Consider the following 22,435-nt stretch of genomic DNA (forward strand, 5'->3'; position numbering starts at 1 on the left):
ACTATATGAAACATTGTATCGTTGATACATTTTTTTAGCTATATCACCCAGCCCTAAGTCATAGGCTGGCCTTAAAACCTGAGTAGTCTTTCTGAAAGTGCTACCCTTCATTCCACATAAATTTTAAACATCTTATAGTTTGTTATTACATGTCCAGTCACTAATTCTAAAGCCGTAATGATGCAGTTTAAACCAGCAGAACAAAAAAGTAGTGTTTCTCCATAGCTGTAAAACTGGTTCCAAAGCGGTGCTCTTCACTCACCTGGCCGTTCAGTTTGAAAGTTGAGCTTTACCTTGCATTCTTTCTTACTGATGTTTTTGTGTTATGTGCAGGGTCACACTCCCATTGACCTGGCGCACCAGGTGCACAGCCCTCTGCTCATTCACATGCTCAGTGTGGTGAAGACAGAACGAATGAAAGCCAACTCCACGTGTCTCAAACTGCTCAACAGATACAAGGTACACTCATGCTCAGACACACTCAGGCCAACAAGTTCAGCTTCGAAAAAAAGTTTCAATTTGTGATGTAGATTTAATTCACTAAAATCTGGAGTATTATTCAGATTATTCTGGTATTTTGAATTTGAACAAACCTCTAATTTAAACTCATGTTAAATTAGATGCATTTGTGCAATGGATATGACTATATATAATAGTAATAATATAGATTATAATACTTACTATTATTATTATTATTATTATTGGATATGTGGATGTTATATGCTTATAAGATGCTATATGAATATGATCTCTAATAGTAGTAGTAGTAGTATAGTAATAGTAACATTTCTAAAATGTAAACATTAAATTAATAATGTATATTTTATGTACTTAATATTGTGTAATTCATAAAAATATATTTTTATTATTTTAAATGTCTAATGTGATTTTAGTTATTGTTGTCTCAAAAGCAAAATAAATAAATAAATTTCCTAAAGAAAATGGGAAGCATATAGTGAAAAATGGTGTTTCATTGCATATGAATCCCAGTTTTAATGGTTGGATTTGTAACAACTGTTCCAGGCCAGCTCACACACACACCGCTCTCACTAACTTTATTGAAGAAGACGTGAGGCAAGTACTTGAAATCCCAGGGCTGTATTTAACCTTGAATTAAGCTTTCAGAAACAAAAGCAGCCAATTTCTCACATAATGTGTGTTTGGCCCTGGAGAATTCACCATTTTTAGGCTTTTATTAAACAAGAAAATAACATTCCACTTATTCTCTGACCCACATTCCTCTGCTGTAACCCTGAGTTTTCATCGCAGTTGAAAAGACTTCATTATTCAGACTGAGTGTGTGTGATGGTGTGTATGTGACTGTGTGTGTTTCAGGTCTTTCTACTGTGTGTGTTCAGTGTTGTTGTGGTGGGAGCCATCGGTTCTATATTAGACATGAAGACAGAGTCCTGGTTATTGAAGGGTGTGCTGCTGGTCTGCGTCATAGCTGTGATCAACCTCACTTCAAGGTGCCGATTGAGCATCAACAAACACACTGACTTCACTGACTCATCATACATATGGATTTAAAAGACCCTGTTACTACAATATCACTCTTATCATTTTTACAACAAATGTATTGAATTGTATATTATGTGACAGCTTGTCTGTCTAAAGTGAAAAAAAACATTTTATGTTTAATATAACTATATATATATATATATATATATATATATATATATTAGTACTAATTTTAAATTGCTCTGATTTCAGTATAAATATTTTTACATTTAAAAATATAATTATGAATTGAAATAGTATATATATATATATTTTTTATAATTTCAGATTTTTAAGTAAATAATTCAGAATACTGCACACTCTCAGAAACAAATGCTTTATCAATTGTTTGGTATTGAAATCTTTCAAAGAAAAAACAAAGAGAGCGAGACAGATCATGGCAGTATTTTTGGCCATTGCACATACATTTGATAATTAAGCAGATGCAAATATGTGAATAGAATTACTGTGTGTGCAATAATATTGACTTCCTCATGAGGGCACTGTAAGCTCAGTAAAACATTAACATGTTTAGCCCAGTGGTTTTCAATCCTGGCCCTGGGGGCCCACCACTCTTTTGTATGTCTCTCAGATAAGAGCGGTGGGTCCCCAGGACCAGGACTGAAAACCACTGGCTCAGCCTGAGAGTGCCACTTAAAGGAACACTCTACTATTTTTGAAAATAGGCTCATTTTCCAACTCCTCTAGAGTTAAACAGTTGAGTTTTACCGTTTTCGAATCCATTCAGCCGATCTCCGGGTCTGGCGGTAGCACTTTTAGCCGTAGCTTAGCATAGATCATTGAATCTGATTAGACCGTTAGCATCTCGCTCAAAAATGACCAAAGAGTTTCGATATTCTTCCTATTTAAAATTTACTGTAGTATTGTATAATATTGCCCTGACAGGACCACATATTGTAAACATTCTACAACGTTTCCTAATAATCAAATTATTTCAAAACCTTGTTTTGCAGATGAGAAAGCCAATGAGAGCAAATCACTGCTTTTCCTGTAATGCCTGTGTCGCTAAACAGGACCACCACTCCATTTGGATCAATGGCTGCATAGGTAACATGCTCAAACTAAGATGTTTTATAGACTTCCTTCTCTCTCAGTTTTTGCTCTCATTATGAATCACTCATGCTAACCTCTTCTTACAGGGGCCAGAAATCACCCGTACTTTGTGCTTTTCCTGGTTGCTCTGAGCTTTCTGTGCATGTGGATGTTCTACGGCAGTATCATGTGTAAGTCACAACTTCAACTCCAATGTACACTACCATTCAAAAGTATGTCTCTTATGCTCACCAAGGCTGCATTTATTTGATTGAAAATGCAGTAATAACAGTAAAATAATTTCGAAATTTTATTCAAATATTTTTATTTGAATATATGCTAAAATGTAATTTATTCCTGTGATGCAAAGCTGAATTTTACTCCAGTCTTCAGTGTCACATGATCCTTCAGAAATCATTCTAATATTCTGATTTGCTGCTCAAGAAAAATTTCTCATTATTATCAATGCTCAAGCGTATTTTTGTGGAAACCATGATTTTTCCGATTCTCTGATGAATAGAAAGTCCCCAGATTTTTGAATGGTAGTGTATATATTAAGAGTTGATGTCTGTAAAATACAGCATCTTGCATTTTTAGTCTCTCTAGAAGAAAATGTTAATTTAAAAAAAAATGTGCGTGTTTCTCTGTGTGTAGACTGGTCCAAACACTGTCCGCTGCACTACACAGAGGAGGGCCTATGGGGGGCGGTGACCTCTCTGACGAGCTGCTCTCCCTGGGTGCTCTATATCTTCTGCTTTGCTTTCTTAAACGCTTCCTGGGCCTTCATCCTGCTTTTGGTGCAGCTCTACCAGGTGAGTGTGACGAATAAACAGTGAAACATCCCAGCTAAATATATTAGGACATAAGAACCAGAGTGAATTATTTTTGTTGTGGTGGCTGCTGACAAATACAATGGCATTTCTTACTCTTTTACCTAGAATTTTGCATAACACGAATATTAGTATGATAGATCATAGAAAATGTTGAATTTTACATTGGAAACTAGTATGCTTTTTGAATTATGCCCTGATATTATATTTGCCTAATATCAACTTACTATAAAAAAAAAAAACACAAATATTAATCCTCAATATCTTGTGTCCTCTTTCTACAAAAATATAACAGCAGCTTTGAACAAAGCGAACACTGATAAACGGTAGGGATGTGACGGTGAGGAAATTTTCACACCGGTTAATCAACGTGTGACAACACCGGTAATACCGGTATCACCGTTGGGGTGGAGGGTGTTAGTTCATTTGAGGTTCCCTCTTTTCTTCGCTTTCATATGGCTTGAAAAAGCGCCCTGTGCATTTTACTTTCACTTTCAAATTAGCGGCAATTCGGCGTTGATTCAATTCAAGCAACAACAACGTCAAACTCAGAACTTTTGTTAACAAAACGAATACAAATACACCATATATGCCTATGCCTAATAAAATAACAAATTACTTAGGCTACACAAAGTTTAAATAGGTATATAAAACTGAAAATCAGCAAACACTGTGGAACCAAATAAATAAGAAACGAATGTTTAAATAAACTTCCAGTCAATAGGCTTTTCAAAATCTAAAATATTGCCAAACAGGCGCCTTTGCATTTCCTTTCTAAACAATCTTCTGCCATCGTCTTGTCTTTCTCACCTCACTCTTGTCAGTCAGCTCGACTCACTCTCCTCACGTGATAAATCAAATCTGACGTTCACGCATGGTTCGGCACGCTGCATTGAGCGTTTAGTTTTTAAAAGTGTCTGTCCTCTAACTGAACTAGGCTAAATTAATTTTGTTACTATAAATAAATCTAAACGACGGTGGGGGGCGGTGCCGCGGTGTTGCACCTTAACAACAGTGACAACCGAAAACACCGTCTATCGCAGCAAGCCTAATAAGCGGTCTTAATAACAAAATGATGTTAAAATTATTAATAATTAATAACAGTGTTGCTAACTACAGTATTGTTAACTATAACTTTAAAATCTTAGTAATTGAAATAATGCTGAAATAATTGTTTTATTAAAGTTGAATTAAAAATAGTTAAATATATATTTTAAAAAAGCACAGAACAAAATTACTAAAACTTAAACTAAAATTTAAATAAAAAATGAAAACATAACAAAGGCTACTTAAAAAAACGTATAAATACGTATGCTTATAAATGCTATAGTAGTAAAAACAAATGTGTGCACAGAGTCCTCATAGTTTGCTTTGTTTCCTCACAGATCGCGTTCCTCGGGCTGACGACGGCCGAGAGAGCGAACCTGATGCAAAGACAGAGAAAACTCCCTCAAGCCTTCTCTCTCAGACAAAACCCATTCAAGTAAGGCTGTTTTCACTAGTTTAGGGTTAATAACACTCATAAAGTTCTTATTTTTGAATCTTGTTTCTTCTCTCATAGTCTTGGAGTGGTGAGGAACCTGGTGAACTTCTTCCAATGGCGTTGCTGTGGTCTCTGTAAGCCCATGGTGCTGGACTGGACTCAACAGTATCCCATGGGTCTCAGCAGAGACCATCCCATGTTCAGCGGCCCCGATGCTGTTTGACCCCCAGCGATCAGTCACCCACTCAGGGAGAGCGACGTCCCCAGTTATGGAGCCATTGGTTTGATTTTAATGCCTTTTTAGTGATGGAAATGAAGAAGATATTATATTTGCCTAATATCAACTTACTATAAAAAAAAAAACACAAATATTAATCCTCAATATCTTGTGTCCTCTTTCTACAAAAATATAACAGCAGCTTTGAACAAAGCGAACACTGATAAACGGTAGGGATGTGACGGTGAGGAAATTTTCACACCGGTTAATCAACGTGTGACAACACCGGTAATACCGGTATCACCGTTGGGGTGGAGGGTGTTAGTTCATTTGAGGTTCCCTCTTTTCTTCGCTTTCATATGGCTTGAAAAAGCGCCCTGTGCATTTTACTTTCACTTTCAAATTAGCGGCAATTCGGCGTTGATTCAATTCAAGCAACAACAACGTCAAACTCAGAACTTTTGTTAACAAAATGAATAAAAATACACCATATATGCCTAATAAAAGAACAAATTACTTAAGCTACACAAAGTTTAAATGGGTATATAAAAGTGAAAATCAGCAAACACTGTGGAACCAAATAAATAAGAAACTTCAAGCAACAACAACGTCAAACTCAGAACTTTTGTTAACAAAACGAATACAAATACACCATATATGCCTATGCCTAATAAAATAACAAATTACTTAGGCTACACAAAGTTTAAATAGGTATATAAAACTGAAAATCAGCAAACACTGTGGAACCAAATAAATAAGAAACGAATGTTTAAATAAACTTCCAGTCAATAGGCCTTTGCATTTCCTTTCTAAACAATCTTCTGCCATCGTCTTGTCTTTCTCACCTCACTCTTGTCAGTCAGCTCGACTCACTCTCCTCACGTGATAAATCAAATCTGACGTTCACGCATGGTTCGGCACGCTGCATTGAGCGTTTAGTTTTTAAAAGTGTCTGTCCTCTAACTGAACTAGGCTAAATTAATTTTGTTACTATAAATAAATCTAAACGACGGTGGGGGGCGGTGCCGCGGTGTTGCACCTTAACAACAGTGACAACCGAAAACACCGTCTATCGCAGCAAGCCTAATAAGCGGTCTTAATAACAAAATGATGTTAAAATTATTAATAATTAATAACAGTGTTGCTAACTACAGTATTGTTAACTATAACTTTAAAATCTTAGTAATTGAAATAATGCTGAAATAATTGTTTTATTAAAGTTGAATTAAAAATAGTTAAATATATATTTTAAAAAAGCACAGAACAAAATTACTAAAACTTAAACTAAAATTTAAATAAAAAATGAAAACATAACAAAGGCTACTTAAAAAAACGTATAAATACGTATGCTTATAAATGCTATAGTAGTAAAAACAAATGTGTGCACAGAGTCCTCATAGTTTGCTTTGTTTCCTCACAGATCGCGTTCCTCGGGCTGACGACGGCCGAGAGAGCGAACCTGATGCAAAGACAGAGAAAACTCCCTCAAGCCTTCTCTCTCAGACAAAACCCATTCAAGTAAGGCTGTTTTCACTAGTTTAGGGTTAATAACACTCATAAAGTTCTTATTTTTGAATCTTGTTTCTTCTCTCATAGTCTTGGAGTGGTGAGGAACCTGGTGAACTTCTTCCAATGGCGTTGCTGTGGTCTCTGTAAGCCCATGGTGCTGGACTGGACTCAACAGTATCCCATGGGTCTCAGCAGAGACCATCCCATGTTCAGCGGCCCCGATGCTGTTTGACCCCCAGCGATCAGTCACCCACTCAGGGAGAGCGACGTCCCCAGTTATGGAGCCATTGGTTTGATTTTAATGCCTTTTTAGTGATGGAAATGAAGAACAGACTGAATGCTAATTTGGATAATCATTTGTTCTGTTTGCAAGAACATCCACCTTTTCTATTTGAGCGAAATATATGTGCTGTGCGTTCAAGGTTAGATTTTGCCTTACAGCTTATGTTGTACATAAGGATGAATACATGTTTATAAGCATACGGATATATTTTGAACAGAAATATTTTGTAAGGTACGGTAAGATCACGTTTTGGGTTTTACTCCCAAGTCCTTTTACAGGAAGTGACCACTATATGCTCTTTGTGAAAAGATTCGTAAATCAGAGCAATTTTATTTCTGCAAATTTAGTAGCTGATATTGGACACATGCTGAAAATCGGATTTCTTGTCATTTTGAGAACCGTAAATCCCTTGATGAGTCAAAACGCATTTGAAATGACTTGACGCTACGGTCAGATGCATTACAACCACAGCATTTATAGCATTATACATGCAGAACGATTCATATCATTTAAAATATTTTATTAGCTGTTAGTATCGTTGCCTTTAATAAGTAATGTTTTCAAAGGCAGTTGTTCTTTTATTTATGCCTTTAATAACCACTGTGTAGTACAGGGCCGTGTCTGAGAGCATCAGCTTGCTCTTTACTGCAGTTCTCAATTCTATTCATTATACTTTATTGTCCAGTATGTCATTATAAGGGAAAAGTGCTGTTCTTGAATCCTGCTCTGTGCTTTGGAATAAATCAGACCACTTTTGTAATTTGCTGGTCAGAGAGTGTTTCTCTAGGTCTAACAAAATACAAATAACAAAAAAAAAATTTTTTTATTGATTAATAGTTAATATTGAGTAACTTGCATTACAGCCACTATTATCAAATAGTGAAGTGCAAAAGTTTCGGAGCTATATCTCTTATGCTCACAAGTGCTGCATTTGATCAGAAATGCAGTAAAAACTGAATTATTGTGAAATATTATTTCAATTTACAATAACTGTTTTTTATTCTATTAATGTTCCTGTCATGCAAAGCTGAATTTTCAGCAGCCACTACTCTAGTCTTGTCACATGATCCTTCAGAAATCATTCTAATATGCTGAATTTATGTCTGTAAAACAATTTTACTAGTTACAGATCGTTTTTGAATCAATGTTGAATGACACATATTATCCTTTATTTACTCTTTATTTATGTTTTTATGCTATGACATGTGCTATACAGTTACAGTAGTTAGGATTCATATAATTGTAATACATCTCTTTTATGCTGCATAGCATCAACATAAGATCACGTCTAAAGCTGAAGTGTGTAATTAAAACCCTTTCCCAACTTATCATGAAGAGAGATAAGTCAGCAATTGAGGTTCTCAAAAAGTGTAAACATTTTGCACCATCACAACATTAAACTGCTTAACCACACAATCCACACACAGGAACATTGGTTCAACCAATGGTGTGAGTTTTGGAGGGGTTTGTTCTTTTATTCTGTTTGGAACTGACACACTTCAGCTTGAAGTATAACGCTGGCTTTTCACTGCACACAACAAATAGCGTTTGATAGACCACTTTTTTTTTCACCACGGAATAAAAACAGTCAATTACGGCTTTTTATCTTATAATTCTGCGTTTACATCTCACAATTTTGAAAAAAAAATTTTTTTCAGAATTGCAAGAGAAAAAGATTCAAGTCAAAATCTCCTTTTTTTTTGTTTTTTACCCCCTGGTGGAAACAAGCTTCTAGACATTTCTGTTAACATGAACAAAACACTCGGCATAATGCAATAGATTAAATAAACATCAGGCTTTAATCACTGCAATATTTGTGCTCTTGATTGCATGAATTGGCCTGTAATGGCTATTGAACAATAACTAGGTCTATCTGAAACCGCGTCTATTGATTGGTTAAGTGATGTTAATGAGATGGCAGAGATCTTGGGGCCTCATTTGATTGTTTGTACCTTTACAGTAGAGCTCTCCATCTTTATCCGTCACTGTGGTGGATTCCAGGCTCTTCCCACACAGTAAACAGCGGAAGCAGGTTTTGTGCCAGGGCTGTTGGATCAGAACCAGTCACAGTCTGATAAATTATTACACAGTGCTGCGGCTGACCTGTGACAGCAGTATATTGCAGAAGTGCTGAGAAGGGAAGACTTTCTCAAAATATGCTTATATTTGTGTTTGAATTGTTTAATTTTAATTTATTTCATATCATAACACCGTATAATGTATCAAAACTCTCGAATCAGCTTCTTGCTTTAATTTTAGCTGCAGTTTTACCTTTCCAGCACCCATGACTTTCTCTGCTGCATAAACGGCTTTGGAGCAGCGAGGACAGCGATCCGTACTCCCAAACTTCTGTGTAAACTTGCTTGGGTTTGAGTTAGCAGATGCAGGATGGGGAGCTTTGGGCCTGAACGTGTTAAAAACATACACATAAGAATCACAAAACGGCAATAACAAAACAAAACAAAAATGAAAAACTCTAAATTATTCTTCTAAATACTATTAAAGTGATACTCTATCTTTAAAGCAATAGTTCACCCAAAAATGAAAACTTGCTGAAAATGTACTTTATTTTGAAGAACCTTGTTTCTTCATCAGAACAGATTTTGAGAAATTTAGCATTACATTACATGCTCACCGTTTGATCCTCTACAGCAAGTGTGTCAAAGTCAATTCCTGGAGGGCCGGAACCCTGCAGAGTTTAGATTCAACCCTAATTAAACGCACCTGATCCAACTAATCAAGTTGGAAACTACATGGTACGTGTGTTTAAGCAGGGTTGGAACAAAACTCTGCAGGACTCCGGCCCTCCATGAACTGAGTTTGACACCCCTGCTCTACAGTGAATGGGTGCCGTCAGAATGAGAGTCCAAACAGCTGATAAAAACATCACAATAATCCACAAGTAATCCACACGACTCCAGTCCATCCGTTAATGTCTTGTGGAGTGAAAAGCTGTGTTTGTAAGAAACAAGTCCATCTTTAAGGGTTTTTAACTTTAAACCATTGCTTCTGGCTAATTTAAGAGTCCTCTAATATTGCTTTTTCCAATGAAAAAGTCATCTCCTCTAAATCAGGAGAGAAATATGCACAGATCAAGCACGGGTTACAAGCAAAAACAGTTCTGAACATGTTATTATGTATTATTGGCCCAAGTAATGTTTAAAGGTAAAATGCCTGATGGATTTTTTTTTTATATAAATAGCAAACACACTGAAGCCTTTCACTTCACAAGACGTTAATTGATGGGCTGGAGTTGTGTGGATTACTTTGTCTAAATTTCTCCAAATCTGTTCTGATGAAGAATCAAACTCATCTACATCTTGGATGGCCTGCGGGTGAGTGCTTTTTCAGCAAATTTTCATTTGTGGGTGAACTGTTCCTTTAAGAATATATTTGAAAGATATTTTCAGGACATACTCCTGAGGCTGAAGTTCTTCATTATTGATGGGGTCAGAACTCAACGCTCCAGCACCCTGGCCGTACCCATAACCTTTTGGACCATATTTCTTGCCATAGCAGGATTTGCAGTAAATCTCAGACTCGTGTGCTGCAACTGTTGTGCTGTCTAAACCTTTACGGCAAGCCACTAGAGAACAGAAAGTTGACAGTAAAATATGACAGTAAAGACATATAATACCGCATTTTATCTGCATTTATTTGATTTTTAAAAAACGCAGTAAAAACAGTAATGGAATATTATTACAATTTAAAATCGTTTTTTTAATATTAAATATTTTTTTAAATGTAATTTATTCCTGTGATGACAAAGCTTTATTTTCAGCATCATTACTCCAGTCTTCAGTGTCACATGATCCTTCAGAAATCATTCTAATATGCTGATCTGATGCTCAAGAAACATTTCTGATTATCAGTGATGAAACCAGTTGGACTGCTAATAGAAACTGTGATACATTTTGTTATTTAGGATTCTTTGATGAAAAGAGTGTTCAAAAGAACTGCATTTATTTGAAATAGATGTTTTGGTTTTTTTTGCAATTTAAAATCTCCTATTGTCGGATTTGTTGTGAGAGACCGAGGGAGTCTAGAGTTGGAGCGTGATCTCACTGCTCCTCCAGAGGGCTGTCATCTCCTGTCTGCATTCGTCAGCTGCTGCACTTTCAGCCAGGACGGCTCAAGAGGCTCATGGGAGCTTGTCTTTGAATCTAATTTTGGGCTGGATGAACAAGAGGCTCTGGGAGGCCAAAGCATCCCGGCCAATGTCATCCGCAGCAGATGGAAACAGGCCCTTGAATGGTGGTGAACTGCAGGGGTGTTTGTGTTAGCAGTCTCAGACTGACTGACTATCATCACCCTTCCTGGCAGGACTCAAGCGTTTAAGAGTTAATGCTGCACTACTGAAAGCGGTCTGCTCACTGGGAAACATTTCAAACAGTACTTTTGCTTTTGATGGCATTTTCGTCCCCCCAAATCCCTCCCAATCATCATCATTAGCTCTTTTTGCATATATTGACTATATGTTAAAAATTCTGACATTATTAAATATTCTGACATAAGCAGATACATGAAGAAGAAATGAGTGAGGGTTATCGTTAAACTAAAACTAACACCATAAAAAAACATTACTTGAAATGAAAAAATAAACATGAACTATTTTTAATAAAAAGTAAAAACAAAAGACAACATTTCTCATTTTCATTATTTTAAGTTGAAGTACTAAATTAACTAAAGCTAAATAAATTCAAACACTTGTAATGACAAAAACACAACAAAATTAATAAAACGAACTCAAAACAGAAAATATAAAAATAAAATCTAATTTATAATTATAATAATAGTGATAATAAAATAACACTCCTGGGAGCTTATTGCGCCATCCTAATATATACTGATGCTATTAAACAAAACATTTGATAGTTGAATATAAAATTAAAGAGTAAATATACTAAAGGACCAAAGGGTGCACATGTTTATATTTTTTAATAATTAGTTTAGTTTAGTTTTTCATTTTGCTCTTCTTCCCACTGTTTATTTTTTCTTTTGTTTATATACATTGTTATGCTTTATTGTTTGTTTGTTTAACATACCTTAAAGGGTTAGTTCACCCGAAAATTTTAATTAGGCTGTGTTTTACTCACCCCCGATGCCTCCTAGGTGTATATGACTTTCTCCTTTCAGACGAATCCAGTCGGAGTTATATAAAAAAATGGTCTTTGATCTTTCAAGCTCTATCGTTGTACTCAGCGGGTGTTGCTGTAGTAAAACACAGCCTAATTTTCATTTTTTGGATGAACTAACCCTTTAAATGAGCTAAAACGGCTCTGTTCATAATGCTTTTATTTGTATCATTTACCTGAAAGATCTGGTGATGTGTCATCTTAAGGAAAATCTTAACCCTCTCTGAACTTGGTTTCATTGATTCTGATATTTAATATACCCCCTTTTTTACTTTCAGGTAAGAGTAGCATTCAGTTTACTAACGTTTTGTGGACTTACTGCAGATGAAGCAGGTTTTGTGGAAGCTCCGGCTGTTGCACTGGATCTCCTCAGCATGGTAAACCGTCTTCTCGCAGGCCGCACATTTGGCTCCTCCACCCCAGTTTGGCATCTTCAGCTCTGGCAGAGACTCTGACATTCACACGGATGGGAAGAGAGACAATCTAACCAAGACTGCCAAAAAAACACTGACTAGAAAGAATGAGTGTTCAAATCACTCATTCAAAATGCATCTTTTTCATTTGTTTAACACTGAGAGAAAAGCTGACTTCCTTCATTTATGTGGTATGTGACAGGTCAGATATAAAAATAGATGTATCCTATCTCAAAGTAATATGCCTCTTTCTGTCTCATCTCTCAGAGCAGCAGAATATCACCTCACTCGTGTGGAATGCAATGATAAGGGTCCAGAAATAGGTCTTTTATTAGTGCCACTGCCAGCTTACAAGAAGTGACTGCTTTGTAGTGTGACTAAAAGAATACTGTACCAATTCTTTAAAACCTATTTTAAAATGTACATTACCATTCATTTGGGTTTAAAATGTTTTGGTCTCTCATGTTTCTTATGTTCACCAAGGCTGCATTTATGTAAGTGAAAATACAGTAAAAACAGTAATATTGTGAATATCACTACAAATGATATATTTTCAAATGTAATTTATGCCTGTGATGCAAAGCTGCATTTTCAGCATCATTCCTCCAGTCTTCAGTGTCACATGATCCCTCAGAAATCATTCTAATATGCTGATTTGCTGCTCAAGAAACATTTTTTATAATTATCAATGTTGAAAAACAGTTGTGCTGCTTAATATTGTTTTTTGTGGAAACCATGATACAGTTTTCTTTGATGTTTCCTTTCTGAATCATAGTAATTTCTTTCAAATAATAAAACCCCAAACTTTTGAACGGCAGTGTAACTTTATTAATCTCATATTGATATCCTATTATACACATATTCTACTTTGTAAGAAGAAAAAGTTTCGTAATGTCACGACTATTGTAGAAATATTCATTAGTAACTCTTTCACATAACAGACAATATCATATAAACTCTCATTAAAAAGTCATTAACAGAGATTATGTGTAACAGATAATAATTTGATGTAGAATCAAATATAAATATATTTCATGCTCTTTGTTAGAACGGGAATGTTTTAGTATTATCTGTTTTTATATTATAAATTATTATACGGTGTAATTTCATTTTTGTTGATTTTATTGATGAAAGCCATAAGAATTACCCAATCCCCATTACTCAATAAATAAAATAAAACTAATTAAAATAACTACTGAATCCTCTAAAATCACTTTACAACGGGCTTATTTCCAATGCATGCTTGTATGTAAAATATTTACATTACAGCACAAATTATCAAGCCATGGATAGACATAAAAATCAAATGTTTGAATTCTACTTACACAGGTTATATAAGAAATCTTTTTTCTGGAAATGATGCTTTCACCTCTGTCCAGCTCAGGGTCCTGATGATGTCCATTTCTGACCCTCTTTGGCGAGTCTTTATATACTGGGCATCTCTCACACACACACACACACACACACGTCTGGTCAGCTATCCTTATGGGGACTCTCAGAATTGCACATATTCTGAAAAATGATAACTTTTAGACTTATTAGTAACAATATTTCTCCCCAAATATTTAATTTAATAATTATTTGTCTTATTTCTTTAGTTCTTTTTAAGTCAGTGGAATATGAATGGAATTGTTAGCCAAAATGCCGGATATGCTCTTTGGCATATAATGACAATGCGAATATACTGCAAAATATTGCAAAAATCATTAAAGTGTTCCTATTCCTGCGCGGCATTCCATGTCTTCTATAGCTATCGTCGAGATTTCTGTGAGGAAGTACAGGCTTTAACTCGCCGTTCACTGAAAATATTGCATTGCTTATTTACATAAGGAAGCATATGTAAATGTGTTTACATCTAGCCGGAAGTGCCGCGCGCTTGATACCATATAAGGAGAAGAAGGGGGAGGAGAAACTGCGCAAGATGCTGAAGATGGAGATGTGCTTTATGTTCTTGCACTTCTTTATTTTGTAAATGCTTTTTTTGGATGCTTTATATGATACAGTGAATGTCTGTAAGATTTTGTACTTCAATAAAAAAAAGAAAAGAAAAGGCTGGGTATTGATATTCTTTGATATTCTTTTCAAACCCCAACCTTTTTTTTTTCAATTACAAGACTGTCAAGTCCAAAATATAAAGATGCAATCCCGCGCGCTGTTAACTCTAGCTAAATATTGAAGTTTATTAACAAACGCAACGTTTCGGTCCACTGACCTTCATCGGGCATAACGTTGCTACATACGTTAATAAACTTCAATATTTAGCAAGAGTTAACAGTGTGCGGGATTGCATCTTTATATTTTGGACTTGACAGTTTTGTTGGACCTTTTTTCCTACGCACCTATGTTTTTTTCAGAGTGTGTGTTGATTCAATTACAAGACTGAAATGCATTGCTGTCTGTGAAGATGTCAAAGTGCTGTCCAAGCTGATAAACAAGTGCTTAAAGCGGCACTATGTAACTTTTTCTGTGTTCAAAATTTGCATCATGAATTCATCTTCCAAACCGCGTTTTTGTCTTATTCCGAATCACTCCGGTACACTTATAATAAGTACTTGTATTCGGACTATTGCATCCTGGTCGGGTCGTCGCCGCTGCGGAGTAACACATGCCTGCGTGAATCGCCAGAGACATAAACTTAGAGAAGTAGCTCCGGTAGGAATGTTTCATCCGCGGGATCTATTGTTTATAGTGCTGCATTGACATCAACCGGCCTCGTGGCCTAATGGATAAGGCGTCTGACTTCGAATCAGAAGATTGCAGGTTCGAGTCCTGCCGGGGTCGCTTCTTTTGGGACATTGTTATATGCCGGCATATAAAATAAAACAACAGCCAAACCAGCCGCCAATACTCATCTAACACACCTGAACCTGTTGACTCAGGTATTCAGGATTACCTAAACATGCCAGACAGGTGTGTTGTAATAGGATTGGAACTGAAATTGTTCCAATGGTGAGAAACAGACTAAATGCATGGCTTATAGCATATCTCAACTGCCTGGTTTTTTTTAGTTGCAAAATGTTACTATATTATTGCCCAACACTTTATATAAAGTTGGATGAAAGTTTGCAAGTACAAATGAAATTGACTTGATTATGTTCAAAGTTAGGGTTACCTTAAAGTGATGATGGTGAGTTTAATCTTCATTGTTCTACTGATTTTAATATGACAATATGATATGTATTAACCGTTAACCACATGAAACAATGCATTTCTGTATCTTGATCGATTAAGATTATAAAGTGTCGGTCTAAAGTAGTTCTAAAGGCACGTTCAAAGTATATAAAGGTCATTTTCACATTGGAACTGGTGGTTAAAGATGGTTATCACAAAGGTTTAACAACAAAAAAGCAAGGAGCTCTAGGATCTTTGGATTCATTGAAATATGCTGATTCACTAAAATGAATCAATACTAGAAGACGTTCACAAAGATAAAGCACTTTTAAATAGCGGAAGGCAATTCCGCTAAACATTTCACCAACTATTAAGTAAACACAAGAGTGGAGCACATTCATTTATCTTTATTATTCCATAGAAATCAGATCAAATAAATGATGTGCAGATAATAATATTACTAGATTTTATTAACATAAAATACATCTACAATATTTAATAACACCCTTAATCTAACATTCTCCCATATTAATACGTCATAACACAATGCCAGGTTATGGCAATTTAATATACTGTGGTACTTTAACACTTTAAGGCAATGCCACACGCAACACTTTAAAAAAATCTGAATTTGGCAATTCCTAGAATCCCTGAAATTAGAATTTTAGACAATTTTTTTTGTCTTTTTGTTAATTCTTCCTTTTTTTTAACCAAAAATTTACGGCATATAAAAAAAAAAAAAAACCCTGCATTGTGCTTTTATTTTGCAAATAAACCCTCAACTTTCATGTCAAATAGCACCGTGTTTGCTGTCCTGCCTTCCTCAAGAGCCTCGGCAGTAAAAAGAATGAAGCACCACAGATTCATATGAAGTGAATGCAGACCCTACAGTAAAGTAACAGTATAAAAAGAGAAAAACATAAAAATGCTCAAAGACATATAACAAGCACACACAATGGCTCAAACAGAACAGTGGTTTTTAGCAGCGTGCGGACTGCAGGTGTGATGATGGTCAGTGTGAAGGTCTTCGGTGTCCCCTGGACTCACATCAAGCTTTCTCTGAGGGATGTAGAGGTTCCTGGGAGCCGCAGTGTTGGTTACAGTAGGGAAGGAGACGGGTGTGTGAAAGAAACTCTGCTGGAGGTGTTGACAGGCACCTTTAGGTGTGGTTACTAAAGGCTGCAGGAGAAAGAGAGTAAATATGCAAATGACGGTTTTAAACGACAAAGGACTACTCGCACAAACCCAGGGAGGCTCCAAGAAAAATGGAATTTACACTATTGGTCAAAAGCTTGGAGTCGGTGAGATTTTTAAATGTTTTTCAAAGTCTCTTATATGTTCACCGAGGCTTATTTGATCAAAAATCCAGTAAAAACCGTTATTGTGAAATATTATTACAGTTTTAAAGAACTGCTTAAAGAAATGTAATTTGAATATATTTTCAAATGTAATTTATTACTGTGATGTGAAGCTGAATTTTCAGCATCATTACTCCAGTCTTCAGTAGGGCTGCCACGAATTACTATATTTCGATTAATCTAAACGATTAATTTTCCGCCCCCAAAAAATCAACAATTTTACTTAATATTTTATTAAACTATATTTCATTAAACCAAATGAAATCCAAAAGTAAAGTGCAACAAAGTGCAAGAAGCAAGTGTCCATCTCATGGTCCAAATCACTGAAATCAAAGTGCAGTATTATAGTGTAAGAACGACAACATATCCACAGGTTCTAGTCTACTAATAATAAAATGATAATCAAAAAACACATTTTTTTTAAAGGAGTATTTACCAGAAATATTATTTACCAGAATTTATTTAGGAGAAAAATGTAAATGTGCAGTATTTTGGAAAAAATAAATAAAATCAATTAATTGGATGCTTTTGATTATTAAAATGTAATGGAACCATTAAAATGGAATCCAGAAAATAATGGAAAACAGAATTTGGTAAAGATAAAACTGTAAAACTCAATTAATTAGAGACATGCTTTTTGATTAATAAAATGTAATTTAACCATTAAAACAGAGTATAGAAAAATTAAAATGGACAAAACTGAATATGGAAATAAAACGGATTTCATAGGGCCCTATAATTATAATACATTTTGTGGTAATAAAAATAGATGTAAGTGAACAATAGCCTTTAAAATTACTTAAAATACATATAGCAATGAGGCAATAATAATTAGTTCAAGTAAAGTATCAAAAGCAAGAAATCATATGGTTTTATTGGAATTTTATTTTTTTAATACATAATGTATTATAAACAAAAGAGCTAATGTACATTACGCATTACAACAAAGGCCTGCAGAGGGCGCCAACGGCCCGATGATTCTTTTTACACATTACTGTGCGATCTAATCCTTGTTTAATATTGACTAAGCATCATTTCGTTCAAATGTCCACTTAAACTTTAATATTTGGCCATTTCTTCAGGACAGAAATGCTATAGCCACTGCTAATTCATTAAATGAATATGTGGACATCAAAACGTGTAAACTCAGAGTGAGGGTTTGAGCTTTTATTTTAAAACTGCGATGTATTCTCCTGTGTTTGCGTAGATTTATAAATGATTTAGCTTACAAATCTGATGAAATGGCGCACGTTGCGTTCCCAGATGAACATTATAATAAACCCAAACTCACAACAACATGCAGAGATGGAGTTTGAGATGCTCCACACATGTAAACGATAACACTTCCTGTGGAACTACTGTGAACGGAGCCGCTGTGTGACTCACGTACTTAACCTACACGCAAGTAAATAATTAAAGCGCATATACTGTATTAGAACTGTATCACAAATAATTAAATCATAGCTTAATTGTGATTTTTAAATGGGTTTAATATATCATGCAGCCTTGGAAAACAGACTAATAATGTGTTTTATACATTCTCGTCCGTGAAATGCGGCACTTCCAGTATTCCGGTATTAATGACGAATCGCGACAGCCCTAGTCTTTAGTGTCACATGATCCTTCAGAAATCAGTCTGATATATGCTGATTTGCTGCTCAAAAACATTTTAGTTATTATCAGTGTTGCCGCTTAATATTTAAGTGAAAACCACTATACATCAGGATACTTTGATTAATAGAAAGTTGAATGAAAAGAACAGCCTTTATTTGAAACGGAAATCTTTTGTAAGATTATAAATGTCACTTTTAATCAATTTAATTCAGTCTTACTGAATAAAAGTATTAATTTCTTTAAAAAGTAATGAAAAAAAAATCTTACACCAAACTTTTGAACTGTAACGTAGGTCAAACTAAATTTTATTTTTAAGCAATAGGAAAACTAACTTTAATGTGACTTGAATGGGCACATAATAAAATGCTTTTTTTATAGAAATCCTTGATATTTTATCATCGGCCAATACTGGTGTCTTTTGAAGGCAAAAAAGATTTTATTTTTCTAATCCAATTTTTCTAAAAACAGTTAAGAACAACAGTTAACCATTTTGTCCAATGTAATATTTGAACTAAATATAATATTATCATTTCACTTAAACTATGTAAAACTAGATTTGGATTTTTACAACAGTGGATTGCTGACTGTACATTATCCCTTAACGCTATACTTTTGTTCCATATTGTTGCATAGTTGGCAGTGGCTGTACCTGTGGTATGCTGATGAGGGTGACGGGCTGTCCGTGTATGGAGGCCGGCTGCAGAGCTCGGGCAGGTGAGATGGGCTTCACAAAGATCATGCTCTGTGGAGGGAGCCCCGGGTGGGGAGATGGAAGCGAGCTGGCCTGTTCAGGAGTGGAGTTTGGTGTGCTGGTGCCGGGGATAAGGCCCAGGTTCTGCAGGGTGAAGTTGAGAATGGCAGGACTGGGGCTGTGGATGCGATGCCCTTGAGAAGGGAAGGGAGAGATGGACGGTATCCGGTTCAGAGGGAGTCGGGTGGGGGTGATTTCTTGAGGAAGAGGAGGCCTGGAACCTGGAAAGAACGGATACATCTGTGATTGATCGTGCAAGTTTACCTGCATTTCATTGACACATGAATAGTGCTCCGCACAAGAACCTTGTACCTCAGCTAATGATCACTAGCTAGGTTTCCATCCAAATGTGAATTAGGTGCATTTCCATCAAGTTGTTCGAGTGGCTGACTGTGCTATTGGTAACCTAGTAAATAAACCTAGTAACAACAGTAAATAAAAAAATGGAAAGACACCAGCCGATCGGACTAATTGGAAGCTACTGTATTAGAACTGTATCACAAATAATTAAATCATAGCTTAATTATGATTTTTAAATGGGTTTAATATATCATGCAGCCTTGGAAAACAGACTAATAATGTGTTTTATACATTCTCGTCCGTGAAATGCGGCACTTCTGGTATTTTGCCGGTTAGTCGACGTGAGCAAAATGTTAGTCGAGGATTTTTAAAAAATCGAATAGTCGAATTAAATCGACGAATCGCGACAGCCCTAGTCTTTAGTGTCACATGATCCTTCAGAAATCAGTCTAATATATGCTGATTTGCTGCTCAAAAACATTTTAGTTATTATCAGTGTTGCCGCTTAATATTTAAGTGAAAACCACTATACATCAGGATACTTTGATTAATAGAAAGTTGAATGAAAAGAACAGCCTTTATTTGAAACGGAAATCTTTTGTAAGATTATAAATGTCACTTTTAATCAATTTAATTCAGTCTTACTGAATAAAAGTATTAATTTCTTTAAAAAGTAATGAAAAAAAAATCTTACACCAAACTTTTGAACTGTAACGTAGGTCAAACTAAATTTTATTTTTAAGCAATAGGAAAACTAACTTTAATGTGACTTGAATGCAGTATTCCGGTATTAATCCGAATAGTCGAATTAAATCAAGATTATAAATGTCACTTTTAATCAATTTAATTCAGTCTTACTGAATAAAAGTATTAATTTCTTTAAAAAGTAATGAAAAAAAAAATCTTACACCAAACTTTTGAACTGTAACGTAGGTCAAACTAAATTTTATTTTTAAGCAATAGGAAAACTAACTTTAATGTGACTTGAATGGGCACATAATAAAATGCTTTTTTTATAGAAATCCTTGATATTTTATCATCGGCCAATACTGGTGTCTTTTGAAGGCAAAAAAGATTTTATTTTTCTAATCCAATTTTTCTAAAAACAGTTAAGAACAACAGTTAACCATTTTGTCCAATGTAATATTTGAACTAAATATAATATTATCATTTCACTTAAACTATGTAAAACTAGATTTGGATTTTTACAACAGTGGATTGCTGACTGTACATTATCCCTTAACGCTATACTTTTGTTCCATATTGTTGCATAGTTGGCAGTGGCTGTACCTGTGGTATGCTGATGAGGGTGACGGGCTGTCCGTGTATGGAGGCCGGCTGCAGAGCTCGGGCAGGTGAGATGGGCTTCACAAAGATCATGCTCTGTGGAGGGAGCCCCGGGTGGGGAGATGGAAGCGAGCTGGCCTGTTCAGGAGTGGAGTTTGGTGTGCTGGTGCCGGGGATAAGGCCCAGGTTCTGCAGGGTGAAGTTGAGAATGGCAGGACTGGGGCTGTGGATGCGATGCCCTTGAGAAGGGAAGGGAGAGATGGACGGTATCCGGTTCAGAGGGAGTCGGGTGGGGGTGATTTCTTGAGGAAGAGGAGGCCTGGAACCTGGAAAGAACGGATACATCTGTGATTGATCGTGCAAGTTTACCTGCATTTCATTGACACATGAATAGTGCTCCGCACAAGAACCTTGTACCTCAGCTAATGATCACTAGCTAGGTTTCCATCCAAATGTGAATTAGGTGCATTTCCATCAAGTTGTTCGAGTGGCTGACTGTGCTATTGGTAACCTAGTAAATAAACCTAGTAACAACAGTAAATAAAAAAATGGAAAGACACCAGCCGATCGGACTAATTGGAAGCAGCTGATTAGTCACGTGGGTTTAATGTTTGCTACTTCAGAATTTATTTGGCAAATGCGTTTCCATCTCCCATTATTCACATTAACTCTTGTTTAAGTCAAAAACCTCCTCAAGCGAACGTAAAAAAAAAGGGGATATTTTCTCTCTCGAAATTTGGCATTTCCATCACTTGACTTCAAAATGCGCACAAAAACAGGGTGATGGAAACATAACTACTGAATGTTGCTAAGCTAACAAACCTAACAAGTAGGCTTGCCGTGATAGACGGTGCTGATGGTGATACCGGTGTTAAGCCGCAACACCGGTTACGTCACCTGCCCACCGCATCACCGACCCCCACCGTCGTTTTGATTTTTTATAGTAATAAAAATAATTTAGTTTAGTAAAAGAACAGACACTACAATTAAAAACTGAACGCGGCTGCTCAATGCAGCGTGCCGAACAACAGCATCACAGATCAGATTTCATTTCTCTAGTGAGGAGAGTGAGTCGAACTGACTGACAAGAAGAGTGAAGTGAGACAGACAAGACGATCGCGGATTGTTTAGTTAAGAAACGAGATGCAAAAGCGCCTGTTTGGCAATATTTTGGATTTTGAAAAGCCTGTTGACTTTTGCCGTTTATCTAAGGTGATTTTGGAAGTTTTTTTAAACATTCGTTTCTTATTTGATTGGTTCCACATTGTTTGCTAATTTTTACTTTATTTAAACTTAGTGTCATTTATTTATTTTATTTGACATTCGTTTTGCTAATAAACGTTCTACGTTTCTTATTTATTTGGTTATATATTATACATGTTTACTTATTTCCAGTTGTGTATTCCTATTTAAACTTTATGTAAGTTATTTGTCATTTTATATTAGGCATAGCCTGCCCTATAGCATGGTGTATTTTTATTCATTTTGTTAATAAAAGTTTTATATATATATATATATATATATATATACGTTAAAGTGAGTTTGACGTTGTATTTTGTTGTTGCATTCAAGCAATTGACGCCTAACTGCC

The 22,435-nt window shown here is 35.6% G+C and overlaps 3 protein-coding genes, 1 long non-coding RNA gene and 1 other non-coding gene across 8 annotated transcripts in view; 3 read left to right on the forward strand and 2 right to left on the reverse strand.

The window, feature by feature from the left end:
• Positions 1-5,178, forward strand: part of LOC107603115 (palmitoyltransferase ZDHHC13-like) — a 12,409-nt gene extending 7,231 nt beyond the window's left edge. Inside the window, exons 9-15 of the mRNA XM_016295830.1 lie at positions 334-459; positions 1,336-1,480; positions 2,407-2,568; positions 2,661-2,744; positions 3,208-3,365; positions 4,769-4,866; positions 4,945-5,178. Coding sequence (XP_016151316.1) covers positions 334-459; positions 1,336-1,480; positions 2,407-2,568; positions 2,661-2,744; positions 3,208-3,365; positions 4,769-4,866; positions 4,945-5,089 — 918 coding nt within the window. The 3' untranslated portion in view covers positions 5,090-5,178. The remainder of the gene's footprint in view (positions 1-333; positions 460-1,335; positions 1,481-2,406; positions 2,569-2,660; positions 2,745-3,207; positions 3,366-4,768; positions 4,867-4,944) is intronic.
• Positions 5,179-6,506: 1,328 nt separating this feature from the next.
• LOC107603158 (uncharacterized) lies at positions 6,507-7,335 on the forward strand. Its single transcript, XR_001611106.1, has 2 exons — positions 6,507-6,601; positions 6,680-7,335. It is a non-coding gene; the product is annotated as an uncharacterized lncRNA (long non-coding RNA).
• Positions 7,336-8,374: 1,039 nt separating this feature from the next.
• Positions 8,375-13,761, reverse strand: LOC107603116 (cysteine and glycine-rich protein 3-like). Its single transcript, XM_016295831.1, has 6 exons — positions 13,749-13,761; positions 12,330-12,459; positions 10,293-10,461; positions 9,147-9,279; positions 8,828-8,921; positions 8,375-8,403 (listed from the first exon to the last, which is right to left on the reverse strand). The coding sequence occupies exons 2-6, from the start codon at positions 12,439-12,441 to the stop codon at positions 8,375-8,377; spliced, it is 537 nt and encodes a 178-aa protein (XP_016151317.1). The 5' UTR covers positions 12,442-12,459; positions 13,749-13,761.
• Positions 13,762-15,131: 1,370 nt separating this feature from the next.
• On the forward strand, positions 15,132-15,204 carry trnar-ucg (transfer RNA arginine (anticodon UCG)). Its single transcript has one exon. It is a non-coding gene; the product is annotated as a tRNA-Arg (tRNA).
• Positions 15,205-16,285: 1,081 nt separating this feature from the next.
• LOC107603160 (transcription factor E2F8-like) overlaps positions 16,286-22,435 on the reverse strand; it is a 15,135-nt gene continuing 8,985 nt past the window's right edge. For 2 of the 4 annotated variants that reach the window (XM_016295874.1, XM_016295876.1), the window contains 2 exons: positions 20,848-21,170; positions 16,286-16,713 (listed from right to left, as the gene is read on the reverse strand). In XM_016295874.1, coding sequence (XP_016151360.1) covers positions 16,495-16,713; positions 20,848-21,170 — 542 coding nt within the window. In that variant the 3' untranslated portion in view covers positions 16,286-16,494. Of the gene's footprint in view, positions 16,714-20,847; positions 21,171-22,435 lie in introns of those variants that run through there. The other 2 variants (XM_016295875.1, XM_016295877.1) reach the window with 2 other exon arrangements.

The sequence above is a fragment of the Sinocyclocheilus grahami genome, unplaced genomic scaffold, assembly GCF_001515645.1.
Source record: "Sinocyclocheilus grahami isolate Dianchi unplaced genomic scaffold, SAMN03320097.WGS_v1.1 scaffold341.1, whole genome shotgun sequence".
In the NCBI taxonomy this organism is placed as follows: Eukaryota; Metazoa; Chordata; class Actinopteri; order Cypriniformes; family Cyprinidae; genus Sinocyclocheilus; species Sinocyclocheilus grahami.

Coding starts and splice junctions, on each gene's coding strand:
- LOC107603116 (XM_016295831.1), bottom strand. CDS start 12,441: ATGCCAAACTGGGGTGGAGGAGCCAAATGTGCGGCCTGCGAGAAGACG. Junction 9,280..10,292: donor GAAGAACTTCAGCCTCAGGA/GTATGTCCTGAA, acceptor TAACACGTTCAG/GCCCAAAGCTCCCCATCCTG. Junction 8,404..8,827: donor TGGAGAGCTCTACTGTAAAG/GTACAAACAATC, acceptor TGTTGTGTGCAG/TGAAAAGCCAGCGTTATACT.